General features: G+C 30.7%; 1 protein-coding gene across 1 annotated transcript in view; it reads right to left on the bottom strand.

Annotated features, from left to right (window-relative positions):
* LOC142321068 (dystrophin-like) overlaps nt 1–25,970 on the bottom strand; it is a 61,157-nt gene extending 35,187 nt beyond the window's left edge. Inside the window, exons 1-6 of the mRNA XM_075359071.1 lie at nt 25,837–25,970; nt 25,293–25,353; nt 23,959–24,095; nt 16,268–16,484; nt 7,690–7,936; nt 6,764–6,875 (exon numbers count right to left, since the gene is read on the bottom strand). Of these exons, the coding sequence (XP_075215186.1) occupies nt 6,764–6,875; nt 7,690–7,936; nt 16,268–16,484; nt 23,959–24,095; nt 25,293–25,353; nt 25,837–25,846 (784 nt within the window). The 5' untranslated portion in view covers nt 25,847–25,970. The remainder of the gene's footprint in view (nt 1–6,763; nt 6,876–7,689; nt 7,937–16,267; nt 16,485–23,958; nt 24,096–25,292; nt 25,354–25,836) is intronic.
* Between the last annotated feature and the right edge of the window lie 483 nt (nt 25,971–26,453).

The raw sequence follows: 26,453 nt of genomic DNA, 5'->3' as shown, positions 1-26,453 counted from the left end.
TTTACACTGAACGGTATGACGACTTGCATTTACAAATGAATGAAGATTGATTATATGCTGGAACACCCTAAATCCTTTCTCATCCCACCATTACCCTAGCAGCCAAGATCAGATTGAAATTCCCTGCATCCCTTGCATGATTGTTTTATAGCTGCAATACTCATCCCAGATATAGTCCTACTAACCTTACTGTTAAGTACAGCATATAAAATAAAATAATGATGTTTTACTAAAGATTATATTTGAGTTAATATTTTCATTACCATATTTAAATTCATTTTCTTCCTTTTTTAAACCTGTTGGAATCTGCATCAATCAATGAATAAAACAAATAAAGCAGACTTTATTAATCAATATTACTTAAATATTGGATTACAAATTAATTAATTACTGGATTACTGACATATAATGGGAAAGATGTATTTTGAACTGGTCAATTTTACAAAACAAAGATAAATTTTGTTTACTTCATGTAACTATTTATCAAAGAATCCTTTGTGATTTGACAATTTTAATCTAATTTTCAATTAACACAATAATCATTGCTTTATTTCATAAAATATATAACTTTTTTTTAATAATGAATATTTAATAAAAAGTAAAGTGGGATAATCCAAACCTTATAACATGAAAATGAATTATGGTATTTTGTTTAAAAATAAAATGCTGTAGTTTGTGATGCAGTATTGAAGGAAATAAAAACTACATTTTAAAATAACTTCAATTTCACTATCAGAGTACAGCTGTTATAAGAATGAATTGGTTCTGCCATAAGGTCAGGAAAGGAATTTTGAAAAGGAATTAGTAGAACTCCACTTGAGATAATGAAGAAAATAAGATTGTTAGAACTTGAAAACAATCCAGATTACAAAATCTACTCTTTAACTGATATAGCACGATTGAAAGCTCCACCTCACTGCAGAAAATGGAAATAAAGATTAGTTTAATTTAAAATTAAATAAAGTAATGGGAGACTATAGTACAAACAACTGACCATACCATTTAATCGCTGCCAAGGAATTTTGTTTAAGGAATATTAGTAAGAATGTGTTTCTTCACAGTTGAAAGACCAAAACCTAACCACAGTATTAACACTAGCAGCAACATATCACATTGAAATCAGAACAGTAACTGAGCCTTCTACAATGTTTACAATCAGGATTATGCAAATATTCATGTCCATACATGTCTCTATTCACTTTCATGTTTAAACATGAATTCATGGGTGTATGAGTCATACTTTAAGTAACAAACAATCTAGAATATAAGCTATCTCATTATAGACATATCAAAATATTTTGTATAGTAGGCCTACATTATTATCTGACAAAAAACATGCTGTGAATTTTTTGAATTTTCAGAGTTAGATGGAATGGTGTTTTTAACGGTTTTGATGGCTTTATTACTTGTCAACTCCTTTGAGTAACAAAATAAATTTGATATGGTTTTAAAGTACGTAAAACGTACTTACTGCTGTAAACATTTCAGATTTTTTCCACCAACCCCACATGTGATTTTTGGGTCCCAAAAATGAAACATTTTCAAAATCATATGATTTGGCAGCCATTTTTTTTAATAAAGGACACTTGGTAACAGTCCAATTTTTTTTTATGAATACTACTAGTACCTAAGAATTAAAAAATTAAAAACAGGCCTGTTACCCTAAGCCCTTCATTATTTCTTTTCGGCCCAAAATTTAAAAAAATAATTTGTAAACGTAGCTTCATAAACTTTACAAAATTTGGTTATGTAACAAAATTTTGAGTACACTAAGATGATGTTTCATCTTTACTCTTTCCAAAAAGCCCTTTTTGATCCTCTGTACAATGTAAAATAAATATTCTACAGCTCACGGAAAAAGTGACAAAAATGGCTGTTTTTACCTGTTAGTGAGTTAGAAAATAGTCAATTTCTCAAGAAAAATTTTTTTTTAAATATAAAAGAATATTTTTTGGCCATTACAAGGTGGGTAGTTACCATATAACAAATATCATCAAAATCAAAAATAGTGATGCAGTGATCATTTGTTGAATTAAAATGGAATCTTTGTTAATTATGGTATACAAGTTTTACATAACTATGATACACATCATAAATTATTGTAAATTATAAATAATAATATTAATAATGAGTACTTACAAGGCATGTTTTTAAAGTGATCAATTTTGAATTTACTGCCTATATATGTGATGTAAACAGATGCTGCTTGCATAACTTAGTTATTTCAATCAGCAGTCAGCAATTACAAACAATAGTTTAGTCATTTGGTTGTTAGTTGTTTATATTCATTATTTTATAATGAGTGCTATAATTCAAGATCCCCAAGTGTGAAGTACAAGGAGTTAATTCGATTTTTGTTTTCAAAAAACAACTCTGCAGCTGAAATTCACAAGCAAATTTGTGACACTTTCTGGGTCGAATATTAAAAGTGATGCTAAAGTAAGTCAGTGGGGATGTTCATTTCAAGAAGGATAATGCACATTCATGATGAAGAACATAGCAGCCAGCTTTCAGTGATAATGAATGATTTGATTAAAAAGTTGTTAAAAAAATTTAAGAAAATCCGCATGTCATGTGTCACAATTGTCTTTGATGTTTCAGAATCTTTGAATTATGAAGTTTTGACTGAATGATTGGGCTATACAAAAAATGATGTACTAGATGTTTACCAAAGATATTAACCGACACACACAAGGAAAAATCATCATCTCCTACTCCAAAACCATTCAAAAAAGAACACTCGGTAAAGAAAAATTATGGCTACTGTTTTTTTTGGGACAAAATGGATAACTTGCTTGTCAAATTTAGTGATTTTGGAACTAATAAGAATGGTGATAGGTATTGCAAAAACTTTAAAAAATCTTAGAGCTACAAAAAAACAAACATTGTGGGATGTTACACCCCAGGATTTTGTTTTTGCATGACAATGCCCATCCCAACCCGTAGGGGGAAGACACCCACCTTATGACGTTACCAGTCGCCACACCACCCCTTTACCGGAGGTCGTCTTTAGACCCTCTAACTGATTACACCCCATAGTCAACAGCCAGGCCTCGGTCAGGATGCCACCAATGTAAATGCCTTGGCAGACATTTGCATCGGTAAAATACATATCAAATTTCGCCTTCACATAAGCTTCAAACAGACATCTTCACATCCAACCTAACATGATTCCCTCAAACTAACTGACCAAAACAGCAGAAGCGCAAACCCCACGCCTAGTAAAGATTTGACAACACCGTTCATGACTGTGAATGGCTCAGAAAGCGAACGAGTTTAAAGTTAAATCAGTGACACTCATATTAATCAAAATTATGTTTTATGCAACACAGAAATTCAGACACAACCTCAGAAATTCACAACCTCATTCCGGTCCATGCGGGAGCCAGGGACAAACCCCACACCCCCACCTGGTCCCATCAATGATGGGACCAGGTGGGGGTGCGGGGCATGGCATTACCAAGTCACAATCAGGTCCGCCACCAGCAGAGGGAAGCCACACCTCCCGTTGCATGGGCTACCATACCCCGGCAGCATGGCCACCCCCACCAGCGGGAGCCACAAATTGAATCACAAACAATACCAATATAACCATAGCACGATGCATTGGCATCGTGCCACGGTTATACTGCTACCTCCAACCAACAAATCCAGTGCCAAGCCGGAATCCTAACCATCCGAGATCTTACAACTGAGTACCTCAATTAAACTCCCTCTGTAGACCTACACACCGCAAGGACATGACGAAAACCAGCCACTATAAACCACTCCTCACAGATCATCCAGTTAATATGAAGATCCAGAAAGGAATATATTCTCTCAAGTTCCCCAACAGCTCATAAACATTCAATCTCATATCGGGAACAGACGTAGAACACTGTATCATCAGTCCTGCAATCCGAGCATTCTCGAATCCACCAAATGAAACCTAGCCAAACTTAACCAAACGGCACCATGCCCGGAGAGAAACTGTGTTATATACCGATTGGGGGAGACCCATCTAATGATGCCTAAATTAGACACTATAGATAATATTCCATGAATGTAGCGACCTGTGGGTGATTCATCCCACCTGACCTGCCAAGACACAAGGTCCCGGTCTTCAATCTCCTGTTTTCGTTCTGATGTTAATAGGTTATTTACCTTGGAAATGTAGCATTCCTTATGCTCATTAGCCAAGATATCTATTGGTTTGACTCCAGCTATAACACAAACTGTCTTTCACAAGACTGTTCTACAACCACCTGTAACAGCCAGCAAAAGGAGTCGCTGGGTCCGTAGAAAAATTTCCGCGCAATACATAACAGCCATGGGGTGAGCCCAGACAGGCGCAGCATGCAGCATAACAGCTTTGCTGACACCTTTGTAAAGGATAAGCATAGTACGGTAATTCAACCCCCAATCGGGATGAACAACTCTATGGATTCCATAAAGAGCATCAGCGGCCATTTTTTCCACATACTGTAAATGTTCCTTGAACCGAAAATTTTCATCAAGAATAACACCCAGATATTTTTGAGTCGTAACATACCGAATGGGGAGACCAGCCATCCAAACCAGATTCGTCGGGAAGCAACCAATCCCTTAAGCAACATTATTGTGGTTTTCTCTGGGCTGAAAATCATCTTATGTTTCACAGTCGGAGATAGATTCACATGGATGATTCCACTAATACAAATATCCCTAATATAAATAAAAATCCCTAATACATATTTACATACACTAGAGGAAGCTATATCCATCACCTTTAATATGGCATCCTCCGTGCTCTTGCCTGGACGGAAACCATACTGGTTGTCCATTAGCAAATGATCAATGGCCGTTCTAACATTAATAAGCATATATAGAACCTTCTCAAAAACCTTGCCAATCATGGGCAATCAAGAGCATTAGAACAACAAGTCTCCATGCTCCCAACATGCCAGAAAGTGGCTGGCGAAGAGCAACCTGACAATGCCCAGTTACAAATAGCAAATCTGATAATGAGGCAATTGGAAACATTTTGTTGAAAAATCTTTAATCATCCACCCTACAGCTACTTAGCTATCAGCATTTTTTCCTTCATCTTTCAACAGTGGCTTGTATCACAAACCACTGTTTGATAATGACAACAAATGGAAAAATGGTGTTATTGCACGTTTTATATCACTGGTGACAGAATATCTTTAAGTGGGAAAGAAGAACCTAATGAAACTCTATGAAAAATGTGTTGAAGCTAAAGACAGGTATTAAGAAATGTAATAAATAAATGTGTGGTTAATGACAATAACAGTCATTTTGTTCATATTTTTCAATTGTTTATAAACAGGTCTTAAACATATGTTTCATATAAAATAGAGAAGAAAGTAGGAACTATTCATAACAGTTAACCAGACACAATTCTAACAACTCCTTGACTTTATATAGTAATTGATATTATATACATCTAATCAGACTTCAGGCTAATAACAATATGCACATTAACTTTAAGTATGCTATATTTAGTGTTACATGAAATAATCGAGCAGGAAGTCAAATATTAGCAGTAGTTCAGCAAATTTTAATACCAGCAAATAAAAACAAGGTATTAACTTCAAAAATTACAATAGTTTATATATTCATAAATCCACAGTTGGATCCACCTTAATTTTATTTTGACATTATAACTTTATGCAAGAAAATTGCTATTTAATTCATAAAACAGCTAAATTTGATAGACTATATATGATATGTTTACTATCAATGCTATTGCTTAAAAAAAATCATTGTAACAAATCTTCAAATCTATATTTATTCCTTAGTGTTATCATATTTTCATGGTTTTTTAAACAATTTTTTTTTTTTTATTTGAATGCTTCAATAGACAATAGAAATCAAATACATTTTTTAATGTAAACAAATTCAATTTTTTTTATCCACAATTAAACGTCATGGTCACAATACCATCAAAAATGAAACAAAATCAAAATACACCACAAATACTATATTAAGTACAAAAAAATTTGAAAACCAACTGAAAAATTAAAATTGTTTTAGAGGTGGATTTGTTCACAGGAGCATCTGCTTCAGACAGCCTTGTTTTGAACTCTAATCATTTCTGAAATTTGACAAAACTGTTAATCACACCCATATTAAATAATTATGTAATAAATATAACAATTAACACAAGTTATATTTTGGATCATAATTAACCAAATGACAGAATTTCATGATACCAATTTCCTATTCACGTAAGAATAATAATGTAAATGGTGTTAAGCTGCTGGTCATAAACAAGCACGTTCTGTGGGTGTAGTATGCAATCTGTTTATTCTGAAGAAAGATTGCAACAGCTAAGGTCCTAGGAGTAACCAGACTTTATACTCTCAGTTTATTCCTAGAGAAGACAAAATAAACAGTATAGCACAACATATGCAATATACTAAAAAACCCTAAAAAAACAAATAGGTGACCAATGTTAACAAAGAAAACAGACACAAAAGTTAATAAAAGTATTGTTTTCCTACTAAGATCATAAGAAAAATTAATAAAAATCCAGATCTACACTGTTAGAAATTTTTACACACATCAAGACCATTATATATTCTCAAACTAATACACCAAAATTTTGAAATTGTATTTTAGTGACAGGTTTATAAATTCATAGATTACTACTTTGTGGGATAATTTTTGCAGAATGACTTAGTTCAGAGACTTGGTAACTGCTAACATTAAAAAAAAAAATAACAGAAAGTAATGATTACAAAACAGATAAAAAAGTATTAAAATATAAAATATCACTTACCATTTTCTGCAGCTCTCATTCTATAGAAAGTTGACAACCACACAAGTAACTGAGGCTCTTTTAAAACCCAACACATGAAATTCTCTTCACTAATACCTAAGGGTCCATGAGACTGAAACAAAAAAAATTACAAAAGAAATATAGTTTCATAAACAAAATACACTTTCACTGAAAAAAAAATTCAACAAACTTACAAATAAATATCTTGGTAGCATTCTTTGCCTTTCATCTGAAGATTCTGAGTTCAAATTTCACTCAATCTACAATTTTTCTTGCATTACAAAATTTTTTCTTATCTAAAAAAAATATGGTAACCATAACTTAGTAACAGCCAGCAGTTACTCAAAAAACATTTAAATAGTAAATAAATTTTAGGAAAATTTTTAACACAAACTGTACCTTTGAGTTAAAATATACTATTCATATTAATTTCTCAAATATAACAAGCAATGAATATTTCTTACACCAAATGATTTCTTCTGTAATTATCTACATTAAATCCTCAAATAAACATACAAATTTTTATAAATTATTCTAAGTAAATTTTCTGACTATTTGTCTCCAGAATGTATCCATTTTAATCAATACAGTAATATAACAGTGTTACATTAAAATTACTTCAATCATGTCTTTTAGAACAAGACATACAGAAATCCTAAACAATAGCAGACATATTTACATTTAAAGTCAATAAGATTCTACTATAATTTATAGGGTAACTGATAAATATTTCATAAAACCCTACTGTGAATTACAGAAGAGAGGATTAAACAAACAGAACCAAAACTAATGTGTTTCAGGAAAGAACCTTAGATCATTACAATCTTAAAATGAGTTTTTCAAAACACAACTTAATATCTAGTGTTTATCTAAACACACATGAAAAATATTAAGAAAATGGTTTAAATGTTATAAAATCAACTTACTTTATTTTCAAAGCAAGATTCAAGCGTATCAGGTATAAGACTAGAAGAAAAAGCCAAAGATTCACATAAAAAGTCAGTTACACAAACAAAATTTTCTAATAAAAGTTTTAATTTTCGTTTTGATAAACAACTGTTATGATCTGCTAATTGATTGAACAAATACTGATATTTTTCTTGTAATCTTGAACAACAAAGACTGACTAATGCCACTTTAACAGCAATAACTTGTATACTACCAGCATGCTTTCTGAAAAAATAGAGAAAAAATCAATAAAAAATATAAACATACATGTTTATAACACACACACACACACACACACACACACACACACACACACACACACACACACACACACACACACACACACACACACACACACACACACACACACACACACACACACACACACACACACACACACACACACACACACACACACACACACACACACACACACACACACACACACACACACACACACACACACACACACACACACACACATGCCCACACAATATATATATATATATATATATATATCGTGTGTTTTGATTTTCTGTTAACTTTATAACAAACTAATGTTAAAATGAATTTATTTTTTAAAAACCTACAATTGAACAATATTGCACAACAGGAAAAATATTTTTAGAATTGCTAATTTGTAAAAAAACAAACACAATCAGTAACATAAGACTCAAATCAAGCAAAAGGGATATATTACCAAAACAATAAACATAAAACTACACTTCCTACTATAGTGCAAAATTGCACTACCTGGGATATCTTTTTTATAAAAACCAACCAAGCATAAACTACTAAATCAATCAAATACAAAGTGGACATATTTTTAAATACATTTATTAGTACAGAATAAAAGAACAAACATTGTTAGTGGTTTTCTGCATAGTCTTCCAGAAATTCTATACATTTTTCTCAATGTATGGAGAGCTTGTGGATCCCTTCTTCAAAAGACGTTTGAAGACATGTCATTACCCAATTGTGCATCTCCTCTAGTTTGTTGATGGTTTGGAATTGGCTTCTTCCCAGTGACTCCTTCCATTGCCCAGAAAGAGATAGCAGGCTGGGATATCTGTACTACACAGGGGCCATTCTAAGGTCCCCTGTTTTGGATTTCACTTAATCCAAAAGCTGGCAGTAGCATTTGGTAAATGTTACAATGTTAATACACTGTTTATGGAGAAAATCAAGCAATACGGCTTTCCAGTCCTAAAAAATAATTTTGAGGACTTTTCCAGCTGATGGATGCATTTTTACCTTTACAGGCTGAGTCTCTCCACTCCCAAGCCACTCCACACTCATCGATTTCAACAATGGTACAGAGAAAGTCCAATGTCTCAACATGTCCCTATTTGATGCTAAAAATGATTTTCTTCTAATCAAAATCGATTTATAATACTTTAGTAAGTTTGCTATCGGATCTGATTTTGATTCTGAGTTGCAACCCATCTCGCACAGTCTTTGCAGATCCCAAAGAGCTTTGTGGTAATAGAATGTATAATTCAATGACTGACACCCACTTCTAAATTAATTTTTGAAATGGATAATTAACTGTAAGATCCCAATTGTCTTCGATGAGGGCATGGATCAACTGAATGTTATCAATCATTCTTGTCCTTAAATGCCTAATAGTGACTCATTTTCTACAGCTTCCTGCCCTCCTTTAATTTGTTAGTCCAGTTATAGAGTTGTGAATACATAACAAGTATCCCCAAATTGTACACATTCTAGTCAAAATTTTGGATCGTTTGACACCCTTATTTGTAAGAAACTTCATAGTAACGTATTGCACAACCAGCAATGTAACTTTTGCTCTGATATGATGCTAATGAACAGAGGTGTGAATGCTGAGGTGCCTGGACCATCTCTCCTCTCCATACCTCCTTTGACAAAAGTCCAATTTTGATTTGACTGATCCTTGTATAATTTTTTCTTCACCATTTGAAATAATTTTGAGGGGCATTTGTACGATACCTTTGCTATAACATCATTCTGCATCTAGTTAAGTGTGCCATGACTTCTACATAATATAAACTAAGGATAAACAAGAAAAGCAGTTCTAGCCTAGACCTATACACTATAGCCCAAAAGCTTCTAGTACAACTTAATTTTCTAATTTTTTTATGCTAAATTTTATATCTTTAGAAGTATGAAAGAAACCTGGACTAACAAAGAGTTCACACCCAGTTAGTAAACCAGTTTAGACTTTGCTTAACTAAGTTAATAAAGATTTAGTAAAATCTTTACGGCATCCTTCAATAAAAAATCTGAAAAGTTTTATTACAGGTTGATTTTTCACAATTATCAATTAAAAAAAAAAAAAAAAAAAAAAAACATTTATCGAGTTTAAAAATGTAAAAAAAACCACAATGAAACAGCATACATTATCATTAAACTTTCATATAGTACAAAAATATTAATTTCTTAACCAGTACACTATAAATTACTAATAATTTTTTTTACATGACATTCATTATAAAAGTTATAAAGAAGTCTTTCTTTATACATCAGATGTAATCAATACTACAAAATGTAGACTCTGAGTATAAGTGAATGAAACTTGAGTATAGCTCACAATATATAAGTGAACAAAACTATCGGGCAATTTATAAATTATTAATAAAAGGAGAAAACAGACATAATAATAACACATTACCTGCTCTATGGAACAATTCAGGGTCACTGCTACCTATTGTGCAATGTTTATGTTGCACACAGGTGACCGAATTTTAGGGGTGGCCAAATTTTTGTAATTTATATAAAAAATATTTTTCAAAATTATTTAATTTATATTAATTTTATTTATTTTACTCTTATAGAAAGAGATCAATTATCATATTTTTATATGGTGTCCACTTAATAACTATTATTGTTTAGTCTAAACGATGTTTAGACTAAACAATAACTATTATTGTTTAGTCTAAACGATGTTTAGACTAAACAAAAATTAAAATTCTTACCAACAAGTGTTAATATAAATATTTTTTTATTCACATAGACATCCTACCCTGTAAGGGAAGACACCCCTCTGTTCTGAGCCCTTATTGGATTTACCAAAGGTCATCTTCGAAACCTCAGCTTTTGACATATTCGTCCACCTCGGCCAGGATGCCACAGGTGACATTCCCATTGGTGTATTACTATTTAATGACCTCAAAACAAAACACACCTCACAGAATCTTAAGCACAACTGAAAATACCTAACTAAACAAAGGAATTGAACAACCTACCCGTAGAATGTAAAAGGGAGTTCAATACACAACACAAAACATACAGATATTACATGAAACAATAACACAGTAACATTGAAACAATACAAAACAAAGGACAAGAACAACAACAAATACATAATTTATAAAACAAAACATCAACAAAAATAAAATAAAAAATAAATTCAAGCAGAGCTCTAGATCCCCTCAGCAATCCTTTCCTTTCCTAAGTACACTATAAAACTCCCCACTATTGCACATTCAGCCCAGCTCCTCCAGTTTACATGAAGATCCAACATCGACCCGACAAGATCAAGTCGACAGATGGTCTTCATACACGTTAACTCATTATTCGAGCACTCATAAGAAAAATGGAAGGTGTCGTCCAATTCTCCACACTGAGGACACATCCCAGAATCTACCACGCTGAATTTCTGTAGTCTGACACTAAAAGCACCATAATCAAAAAGAAATTGCGTCACATATTTATTAGGGTGCACCCAAGAGGCGTCTCGCAAACCAACAACATTTGGAGAGAGATCATAACGCCCACCATCTGTCTCATCCCATCTGGTCTGTCATAAGGCATTGCCATGTTGTTCAATTTCTCAAACTTTATCCAAAGTCAACTCACTGGACATCTTAGCAACAGTACGCTTCTCAGACGCAATCAAGTCTATCGGTTTCACACTTGCAATCACCAAGACTGCCTCCCGTGAAATAGTGCAGTAACCACCCGTTACTGTTAACAATATTAGGTGTTGAGCCCTTAATAATATGTCCTGATAACTTTTATACTGTAGCCTATCTGACCAAACAGGCGCTGCATATAGCATAATAGCCTCGTACATGCCTTTATACAGGATGCTTATGGTCTTAAAGTTAAGATCCCAATCAGGATTGACCACATGTCGAATACCGAAGGCATTGCAGGCCCTCTCCATGACATGTTGAAGGTGCTTCTTAAATTGCAGTTTCTCATCAAGAAACACTCCAAAGTACTTTTGAACCTGAACATACTTTATATGCTGGCCTGCCACCGAAACAACACGCCAACTCACTGCCAAACAACCTTTGAGGACCATCATTATGGTGTTTCCTTAACTAATCATCATCTTGTGTTGATGACCCCCACCTTATTCACGTAGACAATTAAAACACTTGATACTATGATAACAATGAATCCTACTGGCTATCGACCTTTTGTTTATTAATCTCTAGACATATTTTTAAAATATTTTTTAGTTTAACCAGGTTTCTCTATAAAACTATTCATTAAATTTTATTGTTCTCTTTTTGTGGTAAAATTATATCTGAACTTCAAAAACAAAAATATCAAATATGTATATTTACATTTAAAGATTATTACTCATTATGGGTAGTTAAGAACTTGATTTAATATTTATATTTACAAAATTTAATTTAGTATATTCAGGTTTTAATTTAGTGTTTTGACAAAACCAAATTCTAATTTGGTTTATACAACCAATTTTTAATTTTGTGTTGAAATGAGTTATTAAATACTAAAAAGTTTTAAAACTATATAACTATATTTCAAAATTTTCCTATATTTTCAAAAAATGTCGATAGAAAAATGAAAAACTTATCTGGTGCCCAATACCAACACAAAAAGTTGAAGAATAAAAACAATTAAAAGGATCATTATACAAATTTTTATAACATATAAAAATACTGAAACAAAAATAAGGATTCCTACGATAGAGCAAATATAGTGACTAGTTCTGATGTATCTGTTCCTTCAACATCTCAAGGAAATGAAGCCAATGGAAATATCCGTCTCATGCAAAATAAATTTTTAAGGAGTAGGACCAAGATTTAACAGAACAAATTAGTTCAATTAAAAAAAAACTGCAGGCAGTCAGGACAATATACAATTTGAATTAATGTCAAATTATCCTGGTAAATGGTCAAAAAAATTAAATGTTCAAGATATTCAGTTCTTAGCTCAAAATTATTCACAAAAATTTTCAATAAGAAATTTCCACTTAATACATATGACAGGAAATTTTCTTCAATTTATTATGATCAACAATTACATAATGATGAAAAAGTAGATCGCTAGTGGTTTCAGTAATCTGAGTCACTTAATTCCATTTTTTGCAGTCCATGCCAGTTGTATGAAGAAAAAATTAATAAGGATGACATTTCAGGTACAGAGGAGTGAACAATTGGAGTCATATTTTTTTAATTCTTCAGGTCATATTAAAAATGTTTTAAAAAAATCAGAATTATTACTGGCTCTTCAAAATAAAACAATAAATGCAACACAACAAACGTGATTATATGAGACTGAAAAACAACACCGATGTTTCGTTATAGAACAAATTATTTCAATAATTAGATATCTGTCCCACCTTACTTTTATAGATCTTCGAAGCGTCTATTTATTAGTGAGAAAAACAATGGTAACTTTTTACAACTTATACAAGCAATTTCAAAGTTCAATACAGTTATGGCAGAATATCCTGACCCCAAAGGGGAAGACACCCTCCATGGCGTTACCATCACCACTCCACCCCCTCCATATCTAGCCCTGAGGGGCTTTACCAGAGGTCATCTTCATTACCTTAGCAGTAGACATCTTACACTCTCGTTACCTCAGTCAGAATGCCACTGATGCGAATGCCACAAATGACAATTCCAACGATGTACAACTAATGCAATTATTCCTACAAAATGACAGATTATCAGTCTTAAACAAGACCGTCCCAATTGAGCTGAAATATTACCTTAACCTACCCAAAAATGGGAAAAGCAAGTTCAAAAAAACCCCAAACAAATAAACCCTAAAACTACAAACCATAATACTAACAAAACAAGGGCAAAACCAAAAACATAAACACTAAAACAAAAAATACTAACTCAAATTATCAAAAACATCAAATTAAAAACAAGAAACACAAACATCAAACCAAAAATTAAACCCAAAACATAAATACAATCATAAAGGTAAAAATGAAAATAATTGAACGTAAAAACAAAAGTGTAACGACTACTATCAAAACACTAAAATCAGTCACATTTATAAACCAAAACAAACATACACATATAACCTAAACCCAAGACATCAATCAAAGTATTATACAAAAACACTCAAGCTAACAAAACACAGAACATAATCACAGGCACTAAAACCAAGTAGACAACAAAGTGACATTGAACACCTTAGTCAGATTCAGCACTCTAATTATAAAACTCTACCACACTATATTAGATACAAAATTCAAAATGAAATAATTTTATTAATAGCCACTGGAATAGAAACTAAAATTCTTGAAATGGTACGAAAATCTAAATATTTTTTCTAAAATATTTGATTGTATTCCAGATGTGTCACACAGAACAAATAATTATTATTCATTTTGTTTCTTGTTCAGCTCCAATAGAAACATGAACATTTTCTGGATTTTTGCCCCATAACAGACACAATTAGACAAGGACTTAGTCATTTTGTAATTAAAAAAATTAAACATGAAAGGAAAAAGGAATGGTCTTAAAAAAAAATTATCCCAGTTTAAAACCTAGAGCTTTTTTTTGTACAGTGTTCAGCTCACAGTCTAAACTTAGTTGTGAATGATGCTGAAAAAATTTCTTTTGAAGCTGTAAATCTGTTTAATCTTGTTCAGGGTTATATGTGTTTCTCTTCATCCAATATAAATGGAACATTTCAACAACATAGTTGTCAAAATTCACCTTGAAACCTTCATCAGAAACGCAATGAGAAAGTTGAGTAGAGGCCATTATTCCAATTAAACCCAAATTGGTAATATTTATGATATGTTGGTAGAAATAAGCGAAGATGAAACGAAAAACATGAATACTAGAACTATGGCAAATGGTCTTGATACAAAAATAAAATAGTTTAAACTCATATGTTCAAGTGTTGTATGGCACAATATATTAAACTGGATCAACATAGTAAGAAAATTGTTACAAGAGCCTAAACTAAACATTCAGTCTGCATTGAAAGCGTAAAAAGTTTGAAAATATCTTATAGACTTAAGATCTGATGAAAAATTTGGTGATATTCTTCTGGAAGCAAGAGAATGTATGAGGAATATCAAAATATTATTAGGTAAGCACTCTCTTCACTTTGTTAATCCATCAATTCTTAAAGGATTATATTTATCACCGGACAGTTGAAAAAAATTTTTTTAATAGGGCGTAATTTTTTATTTTTGCACGCAAGCAGCCACAATCCTCATGGTGACCCTGCAGCAATTGAATATAACTGAATCACTATCAGTAAAACCAGTCTACCACAAGATCATCTAATATGTACAGTCAAGATATAATGACCATAATAAGCAATAATCCTAGACAAGTATAAACTAAGCAAAACTCAAGTTTACTGTGATTATTATAATGTAAGTTGGAAGAAGGCCAAACCCTAAACTTGTTTGCTTAACACCAAACAAGCATTCATTGCAGATAGATAATAAATAAGCCAAACAGAATTGATAAACAGAACCTTGATTGTATAATAACCATTGTGTTGAATAATTCCTGATATCATCAACTGGAATTATTTTATTTTTAAAATATATTGAATTACCAAAATACTACAAAAATAATGAGTTTACTGATATATTTCACACAACCATCTTGTATAATCTGATTTTTCATGTAACTTATCACAATCTACATCATGTATTACATACTAGATATTTAATGAATTTTTTTTTTACTTCTATATACACATTCTGTCCCATATTGTAACTGTAACATTCCTTTTTAGTGTATTAATTCATTATGTAGATATACAGGTAAATTACAGTATTTTTTTTTTAACTGGTACATTACTGTATCAGAACAAAAGTGGTGATAAAAACGACATATTTCATTCAAAAAATTGGAAAAGCTGAACAGAATCTCTAAAATATTTAATTTAATTTATTTTTAGAACTCAGCATAACAGAAGGAATAATTTATGGAAGGATACATGAGATAAATGTGAAATGTGTTTGGTAAAACAACTGAACAGTGAGTATTATCACACTGAGAAAAAAAAATTATTACCAATAAAAATAATTTACATGAATGTATGGTTTTACATGCATATAAATCTTAGTGGAAACACAACTTCAATGCTGTTCTGTATTTGTTTGATTTTTCTGAATCACTCTTAAATAACAGAAGTAGATGGCTTTTATAATAAAGGTTTGGCCATCTTCTTCCAACTTATATTATAATAATCATAATATATTTTAGTTCTATAAAATTTATTTTCCCAAAAAACTATGATAAAGGTGATCAAGATTAGGATAAATAAAATGATTTAAGATTTACTATAAAAATACAACATAACTACAAAACAGAGATTACCTACTTATCAAAAACAGAAATTAAAAAATTCAGCGTCAGTTCAGTAAGATGTTCAACATTATATGCTACTGTACTTAATCTTGCTTCTTTGGATGCAGCAAAAAATATATCTGACAAAATTGCTTCCAATTCACAATACTCCAACTGCAAACAATTTTCCAAAACTTGTATTCGATGCCTTTGAAAAACTCCTCCTACTAAACCAACTCGAACTTTATCCACTAAAACAAAAACAACAAAAAATTATATAACGTGTATACAAATTATTTACAACAAAAAAAGAATTGATAAATTAAACAAAAAAGGTCAATATAATGAGTACATGAAAAATCTATCAAGTGGTTACTAAAATAAAATATAACGAAGTGAAGGCTTGAGGACTTATCATGAAGCGTAAAATGTAATTAATGTAAGTAATAATCTAATTAAATGAGTAATTGTTAACAACCTGTGTTATTACACAGGTCACCCAGATTATTAACAATTAATTGGAGTCACATGATTACCTCTATTCAGTACACAATTCCGATGAGTGTGGACATGATTTTGTGGACTCTTTTATTAAATAGAAGATTTTTATTTGGATTATTATAAATACTTTTATTTGTTTTTGGTTTGGATTTTAATACTGTTTTTAGTTTTCTTTTAATGTTAGTTTTTGGGAAATGTTTATTTATTTTGTTGATTTTTCATTTTGATTGTTCAGGTAGCCTAGGCTATCAGAATAACCCACCGGGTTGGTCTAGTGGTTAACGCGTCTTCCTAAATCAGCTGATTTGGAAGTCGAGAGTTACAGCGTTCAAGTCCTAGTAAAGCCAGTTATTTTTACACGGATTTGAATACTAGATCGTGGATACCGGTGTTCTTTGGTGGTTGGGTTTCAATTAACCACACATCTCAGGAACGGTCGAACTGAGAATGTACAAGACTACACTTCATTTACACTCATACAATCATATCATCCTCATTCATCCTCTGAAGAATTATCTAAACGGTAGTTACCGGAGGCTAAACAGGAAAAAGAAAGGCTATCAGAATAATTTTACGGTAGTGGTATAGTGCTAATATAATTAGTGAGGGAGTTTTGTTTTTGGTTCTTTTTGGTTTTCTGTTTTGTTTAATTCCTAAGGGGGATTTATTTTCCAGTTTGTTAAATTTTAGTTTGTTGTTGTTGTTATTTAACAATCCTGTTTACATTTTTGTTTGTGTTAGCAACATCTTGGAAACGACAGCCATATTGATAAATTTGATTGGTTGATTTTTGTTTTGTTTATGTGTATTTTGATAGGTTGTCAGGATTATTTACATTCATTGTTATTGGCTGTTTTACTGTTTCATTTTTGTTGTTTATTGATTAAATTTTGTGTTATTTTGATTTTTTTTTTCTTTTTTTTTTTTGTTCGGGGTTTTAAGTAGGCTTACCATATTTTTTTGGGCCAACCCACGACATATTTTTGAAATAACTTAAAAGTTTTAACAGTTTACTGAAACAATAAACTTTATATATTCAGTTGTATTTTTCACTAGATATGACTTTTTTTCTGAAATGGTTTGTTTACTTCCTTGTCCTCGCCCTCATCACTGCTGTTAATATTTTTTTTTTTTTTTTTTTTATTTAAATTCACTGCAAAAAAAAATAAATTCAATCTGACCAAATGCTGATGTGAGCACATACAGTCTTGCTGTATTGGGTTGACGAGGAAAGTTCTAACTGACATTTTTTTCAAAATTGAGTTTTATATGTATATGACTATACTAGTTGAGCTTAATTCCAAAAATATGATTCTTATCATTATAACATTAAAAATTTATGAAAGCATCAATAGAAAGTTAATCAAATTTTTAAAATCCATTTTTTTGGACTCAAGGACAACAAAACAGATATTTCCATATATCTATTCATAATCATAAAATTATCACAACGTAGTTAAATGTTCTCCTTTCTTTACTGATGAATTGAAGATAAACTAGAAACAAGCCTATTTTACCGATACAAAAACCGAGTAATTGCCACAAGCAATATTGGTAATTAGGCCACATTTTTAATTGTTCATCAAAAGTATTTATTTAGAACTTAACAAGATTATAAAATTAAATATAATTCTATTTTATGTTAAAAGATACAAAAGAATCCCTAGTGGAATAACACTTGCAAGCATAGAAAGATAACCAAAAAATGAATAACAAATTTTTAGTTACATGCTTTTAAAGCAACAGCCACACTTATGTAAATTTACGGTACATACATTGCAAATAAAATAAAAGCATTTAACAATGCAACAGTAGGCTACATATCAAAAAATTCTAACATCCATCTATTATAATAAAGTGGATGGCAGGTGGCTGGTACGAAAAAACAAACTTTACATTCTCAAACAAAAAAAACTGCATTTACTACATACACATTTGTGTGAAAGTAACAACTGCACTGAATAACCAAAAATGCGTACAATCTCATATACTTGGTAAATAACTTCTGGAATATTCCTGTCAGGTCATGAAATGAGACAAGAGTGATGAGACTACTCTAAAAAATGTTTGTTGCTGCAAGTAAGATGGCACCAGCAGCATGTAACTGTAGTTCTTAAAGCTTCTCACAGATGATGCAAGTATATCTATTTTGTAATTATAAGAGACGATCAGAAAGTAAGTTACACCCCCCTCTATGAAACAAACACATAAAGACAATTTTTTTTTTATTGACCAAAAAATTACATATTTTTATCTATTTTTCGACATAATCACCAAGTTTTTCTAAACACTTTTCATACCTTGTGACAAGTTTTTTCAATTCCACTCTCATAAAAGTTTCACCCAATTTCCTTCAACCACTTAAGGACCCCTCCCTGATCTCGCTTGAGAGGACCAAACAAGTGCTAGTCGCAGGGTGCTAGGTCAAGGCTGTAAGGCAGATGAGACCACACTTCCCACTTGAACTTTTGCAGTAACTCCTTTGTCACATAAGCTGAATGAGAAGTATTGTCATGAAAAAAAACAAGCCTATCGCTCAATCTTCCGGGTTTTCAATCTTTAATGGCTTTACGCAATTTTTTTGAAGTCTCACAAGGGTATTCAGTATTGATTGTTGTTCCTCAAAGCATAAATTCACTATAAACAACTACCTTAGAATCGAAAAAGACTGTCAGTATAACCTTTTGAACATGTGGGGATGTTTTCACTTTTTTTGGCTGCGACGAATTTTTGTCTCCATTCAAGTGATGCTCGTTTAGTCTCAGAAGTGTAATGAAGCACCCAGCTCTCACCCGCTGTGATAATTTGTTTCAAAAACTGTGGACCAGTCCTCGAATAACATTGAAGAAAAGAAAGAGCAGATGCAAAATGATGATGTTTGTGGTTGTCGGTCAAGAGAAGTGGCACCCATTGTGCACACATCTTACAGTAACCAAGGTGACCATGAATAATCGTAAACACACTACCATAACTGATGTCAAAGTTCACTTGCAATCTGTCTAATTTTAATGCGCCAGTTACTCAAGATCATTTTATTCACACGTTCCGCGTTACCCGTCAGGTTTGCAGGATGCTCAGCACATAGTTCGTCATGAACATTTGTTCTGCCTTCTCTGAACATTTGGCACCATTTTGTGATCATGGGATGTGACATTGCATTCTCACCATATACCTCAACAATTTGGCGATGAAATTTAGAACTGTAATTTTTTTGCCCACAAAAATCAAACTACAGAACACACTTCTATGCTGGACAAAAGCTAGAGGACACACAATATTGACAACACTATGCACGTACTGAATTTCGTACAGAATTGCTGCTGGGGTAGCATGAAGACAGCAACACAACCAGTGCTGCCACCACAAGACATTAATATACCCCTTTCGGTCAAGAACACAGCAAGGGTGTAACTTATTTTTTGATACACCTCTCATAGTTTCTTTCAAAATGTAGTTTAATTTTATATTTTTAAAAAATGTCTTATTAATATATTTTTTGTTTTATTTTGTTTAATTTTTGCCATCCTGAAAGGATCCCCTTTGGATATCCCATGGAGGTAACCACTTTTAACAGCATGCATTGATTTCATCCTAGTAAAAAGCAGTATATGCACATATATTTGCTACTGAATAGAAAAAAAGTTTTCTTCCATGTGTACATGGTCCCTCTGAACAGTACACTAGACATTTGATAGTAATTACTCAAAATAAGTAATAATAAGCTGATATAATTTTTACAACATGATTTTAAATATTTACAATATTAATATTATATTTGAATCATATTAATATTAATATAATATCAATATTGTAAATATTTATAAATAATATCATAAACTTTAAGATAAGTTTAAAAGACATTTTTAAAACAACACAAAAGTTACAGTATTCTTATCCAGTGCTTTAGTGTATAGCAAATTTTGCACAAGTTTGTAGTGCACTGTTTCACTTATTTTCAGTAAACTATTTCTTTTTCTTTAAATGTTAGCTGTACTAGAAGTTTCCTGTTTAATTAATAATAGCAATAAATGACTTTTTAGATAATAGCAATTGTAAAACTGATAAAAGTTAATTTAGTATATAATACAAGTGTTTAAAATATGAGAAAAGTCATGATTACTTCCCAGACCAAAAATATTATGTTGGCAGAAGAGGACCACCAAATATCATCACATTTGAAAAAATCTAAGTAGTATTAAATGTTTCAATTGAAGAATATTCTTTAACAAACATGCAGTTCTCTAGAGAACTATACAGAGGACATCATTTTTTATTCACACCAGTGTTCCAGTAAAAGATATAACATAAAATGACAATTCATTCTGTCATGTATAAAAGTAAAAACCAATGGAAGGAATTAGGGAGAATGATGACACAAAACGAACAGAGAAATCCTAATCTATAATTTTAAAATAAATTATACATTAGTGAGAGATTGTAAAATCATGTTTTTAAACACACTACTACGTATGTCTAATATTGTTATTATAAATTAAAAAACAAGAACCAGTTGCATTAATAGAAATAGTTAAACAAGGAGGCAAACATCAAGTAACAAAACTTAAATCAAAATCAAAACTTAAATCAAAATATGATGCTGTGAAATACGGACCTGCTAGTTTAGTAGAAATAGTTAAACAAGGCAGCAAACACAGAGTAATTATAATAATTCAGCTCTACTTTGAAGCTTAAATCAAAATTTAACATTAAAACAAAATGTGATACAGAATCTAGAATTAGTTTTTAAGTTTACACCTAAATTAGAAAAACTGTAGTCTTTTTACATACATTCATGCTGAAATACAATAAATAAGAATTTTACAACTAAGAAATTGCTCTATACAGAAAGTTTTAATAAAAAAAAATTTGACAACTATATTTTTACAACAAATTTTTATTCATTTTAAATTAAGAGTGAACAAAATTTATCTGATAAAAATTAAACATAAGTAAGTTATAATTCATATCTTTCAGATGAAATCTAATATGAATTATTAGAAATAGACATACAAACTGAGATAATTAGCTAGACCTGCAAAATTCCTAACAGCTGACAACTAAACTTCTTCCAACTCTGTTACTAATTAATAGCCAAAGTTTTTTCTAAAGAAAATTGTGAACAATTAATTAATTAGATAGTCTATGATTATTTTAATTCAAAAAGTCCTGAAATAGTGATTTGAAAACGAATTAGCCTCTTGTAAAAGAGTAAAATCTGTGACTTGGTGGTAACTGTAGGCTACAGATATTAAGATAAACTTACATTTCATCACTTCATTAATGTGAATATTGATCATTACAATATTAAAAGAACAACAAAGCAAAGAAAAGAAATAAGCAGTTGTGACATACTGAAGTAAAATTTCAACATTATAAAATAATAATTAAAGTTTTTACTAATCAGAAACGTAAAACAATTTATCAGAATTTTTGGTAGATATATCCAAAGATTTTACAGAATGACTTAGAAATGATCTCAAAACTATTTTAATTGAACAAATAATTTAAGGGCAACATGCTATACAATATATAAACAAAATTCTTTTTTTAAGGATTTACTCAGAAAAAGCTGAATAAATCTCTAATGTGAATTAGAGATGGTGATTGCAGTAATAAAATGCAAATAAAAAAGATGAAACATTATACAGCACACAAAAAACAGCACAATCCATTAACTGAAAAAAAAAATCAAGTGTTTAAGGATAATACTTGCTATGACAAAGAAAACATATATGAACTCTGTTTTGGCAAATAATAGAGAATTATAATTAATCTTGAAACTAAAAGCTTATTGCAACAGATCAAGTAATTTAGGTGGTTCTAATTTATTTCTACACAATAGTCTTGCACAGGCTGAAAATGATGGTGCAAACGATAGAGTAAATAATCATATAAATATGATTAAAATAAATGCAAACAATGATATGTTTAAAAAGGTAAATCCAGGTTTGACCTTGGATTATAAATCTTAACAAAAAGTACATAATTTATATAAAGTAGCAAAATCAAGGAAAACTAATAAAAAGTAATATATTTATTGTGACTAATTGAGACAAAGTATAAGTCAAATGTATAAAGAATTTCTAGAGGGTGAAAAACATTTTGAAAAGAAAAAGTAGTTCTCGAAATAAGAGCATGAGCTTCTTTTTTTTAAATAAATAAATATATATATATATAATCTGTCTGATAGATAAATATATAATATATGATAGATATATATATATCTATCCACAAACAGAGATGGAGACAAAGAATTTGTAACTTCTAAAAGAGGTTAAAGCATCAAAATTTATTTACCCAATTCCCACTTCCACAAAAAAACACATGATAATTAGTTAAGACACTACAGAAGAAAAAACTGATTCCTGGTGGGTCAAAAATAAGATGTTCTTTATAAAAATAAGATTTATTTATATAAAGCTACTAGACCCATCACAGTTGATGTCAATAATAAGAAATGAATTTTGCAACTGGTAAGAAAATGCCAAGTCTGAGCATGATTTGAACCTAGAACCTTCCAGATGAAAATATAAAAATATAAAATAGAAAATGAAAATAGAGATAAAAAGAAATAAGGATGTTGGCCTTTTAACAACATAGTCAAATTTACTTGACTGAAAGGAAATAGACCTTATAGACAGAAGCTTCCAATATTTTATCAAGCCATGCTTCCACAAATAAGGAGATTGTATCCTTTATTAGTTTTTTTTTTAACCTCCGGGATCACTGTTAGATAATGCTTCAGAGGATGAGATGAATGATAAGTAGCGTGTGAAAATGCGATGCCTGACCAGGATTCAAACTCAGGACCTCCAAATGAAAGGCCTAGACACTACCCCTCGCCTCATACCACAGAGACCGGCTTTTATTATAGTGCTGCGCAACAGAATTCTCACGAAGAAAATTACTTACCAATAAAGTAATAATAAATAATATGCCTAAAATATCATTTATATTATATTAACAAAAAATTTAAAAAGTTACACTACAAAATTAAACTTAAATGCAAGTAAATTCATTTTACATTTTCAGCAACCTCCTACAAAAGATACTAATAGGGAGTATTAACGAATTCTTTAAATAAAACAATATTTAAGCATCAAACATAATTTTACATGATAAGTTGTTTTTAAAATGTAATTTAAACCAATTTCTTCCCTAATATTACTAAGACATCAGAATATTTTCAAATATTTATACTCTTAATTTATAAATAATACTTACACCCAAGAGTTCTTTGTAAGACACAAACTTTAGCACCAGTGCGATAAGCAGCATATTTAATGCTGTTGCATTCATTGATAGAATTTAATGCAGCTGTAAACTTAGGATGTTCCCACTGTGTCTTCTTTCCTTTGTGACTGAAAAATTAAAAAAAAAAAAAAATTAGCCTCTAATAGAATCTACCTCGTACCAATTTAGATGAATGAAATCTACTTTAAGTTGTAAATTTCTTAGATATAAACATATAACAAATGAAATGTAAATTCAATACATAATTTTTAACTTTATGCTGAATGTTTAATTCCAACATAAATCTCCGATATTCCATGTTCAGAGGATGTCACAGTTCTTACATATTCTGATGACCTCCCACTGAGTGGGCATCCAGAGATATAACATGAGAACTATTCAACCTCTACATATTTATCAAACAATATTTCAACATACTACATTATAAAAAAGAGAAATTAAAAAATTCACATGTATTTTCTTCCTAAAATACAAATGTAATTTGTTATAGCTTTTGGTCAAAGTGCTTAAAGCTTAACATAAAGCATGCTTAAAGATTTGCTATTCAAACTGTATTAATGATCAATCAGTTGGAAACTTCACAAACTACAGAGAGCTGCTAGCCCCTCTAACAGAAATTATACCTCATTCTAACCTCTCCACAAATACCTACATGTAAACACAAAAAGTTTGATTAACTACTTCTAAAAAAAGAGCTCTTTTGACAAAACTGTATGATTAGTCAGCATACAGATGGCACATCAACAACCTTGATATTCTACAAATGTACAAAAAAAATTTGTATTCATTTGAACATTATTAAACACAAACTCACAATGAAAATATATCAAAATGAACAAACAAAATTTAAACATAAAACACTTTTTTCTACTGCACCTAACTGCATACCTCATAACAAATATAAATATATATATTAAACGTGCAGTACTACCAGTTGATACCAGAGAGGAAACAGCAGCAGCAATTGAAGATATAATAAAATTTGCTTAGGTTTATTAAAGAGTAATAATTTCTTATTGCTGAAAACTTTTATGTGGTAACAATACCATCAATGTATAAAATCAAATCAATTTGCACACTTTCTTCAGATACTTATGCAAAGGTTCAATATTTAATACTTATTACAATAATTGTAAATTAACTTCTTCATAACAGTAAACAAATAAAAAATCTACCAGTTATTTTTACACACAGGACAGGTAAGTACAAAAGATGAATTTAATTTACCATTTCCAAACTATAAGTAAATTACATAACTTCAGCATGTATAAATACTTTTGAACATAAAATAAATAAATACTTACTTAATGTAATAAAGAATCCCACTACTTGTTTCTGCCTTTTCCCAGTTATCCCCTGAACTATCTACACAAAAAAATGCATAACCATAAGAAAACTGATATAGAAAATAATAACTCAAGAAAACCAATGATGAATTTTATATATCAATAAAAACTACATGCAACTAAAAATTAGATGTTAATAGTAATACCAATAACAGAAAAATTCAAATCTTTACCATTACGAAAAAACATGCGTACAAATTATAGCAACAGAATGTTTTCAAAACATTAACATAACGAGTTTTACAAAAAAAAACATGAAAATCACTAACATTGTTAATAAATATAAAAATCAAATCACTCAATTCCTATTAATAAAATTAAATATACTACGTTTATTTCATATTTTTAGAGTCCGTATAATAAAATCTCAAAAAGAACAAAATAACAATTCATATAACCAAGCAGAAAAACAAACCGTACAACATAACTGATTTACATTGCACAAATTCACAAGTAAACAAAAAAGTAAAGTAAAGTAAACTAAAGTAACCGCGATCCTTACCTTCATTCATGTTAATTAGTACAACCTGCTATTAGTAATGTGTGTTTCTGTTTAGCTAAGTTTTAACATGTTTCAACTGCAAAAGTCACTCACTCACGCATCTGGAACAAAAGAAGTCAAACCGCCAAAATAATAAACATAACCTCAAGAATAATGTAGGTGGAATGGCGGCAATGTGGTTTATTTTTTAAATTTAAACGGCTGCACTAAATAATACTTCACAATTAATTACTAAAATGGCTAATATATATATATATATATATATATACATATACAATGAAATGAATAAATAATTGTAACGTTACAACTATTTAACAGCATTAAATATAAAGTAAATTTTTTGGTCAATTATTACGTGACCGACGATGCTATTCTCAAATACTTCCTATTGCGAGATAATACATTAAAAATACGTATTTAATATAAACTAAGTTACTGCTTCATGTAATCTGTATATCTCCTTTTAAAACTGTTTCCTTCACCTAAATTTTTGGTATTAAAATAAACCTGGCTGCTATAATGTTATCCCATGAACTTGGTTTAATTCTTATAAGATTATGCCATAAATTTCTGTTTTCTTTAGCCCATAACTACAAAGCCTACACTCTGCTTTCATT

Source organism: Lycorma delicatula, chromosome 3 (genome assembly GCF_047948215.1).
Source record: "Lycorma delicatula isolate Av1 chromosome 3, ASM4794821v1, whole genome shotgun sequence".
NCBI classification, from domain to species: Eukaryota; Metazoa; Arthropoda; class Insecta; order Hemiptera; family Fulgoridae; genus Lycorma; species Lycorma delicatula.
Note: the sequence above shows the minus strand (reverse complement) of the source record. Positions and strands in the feature narration are given on the sequence as shown.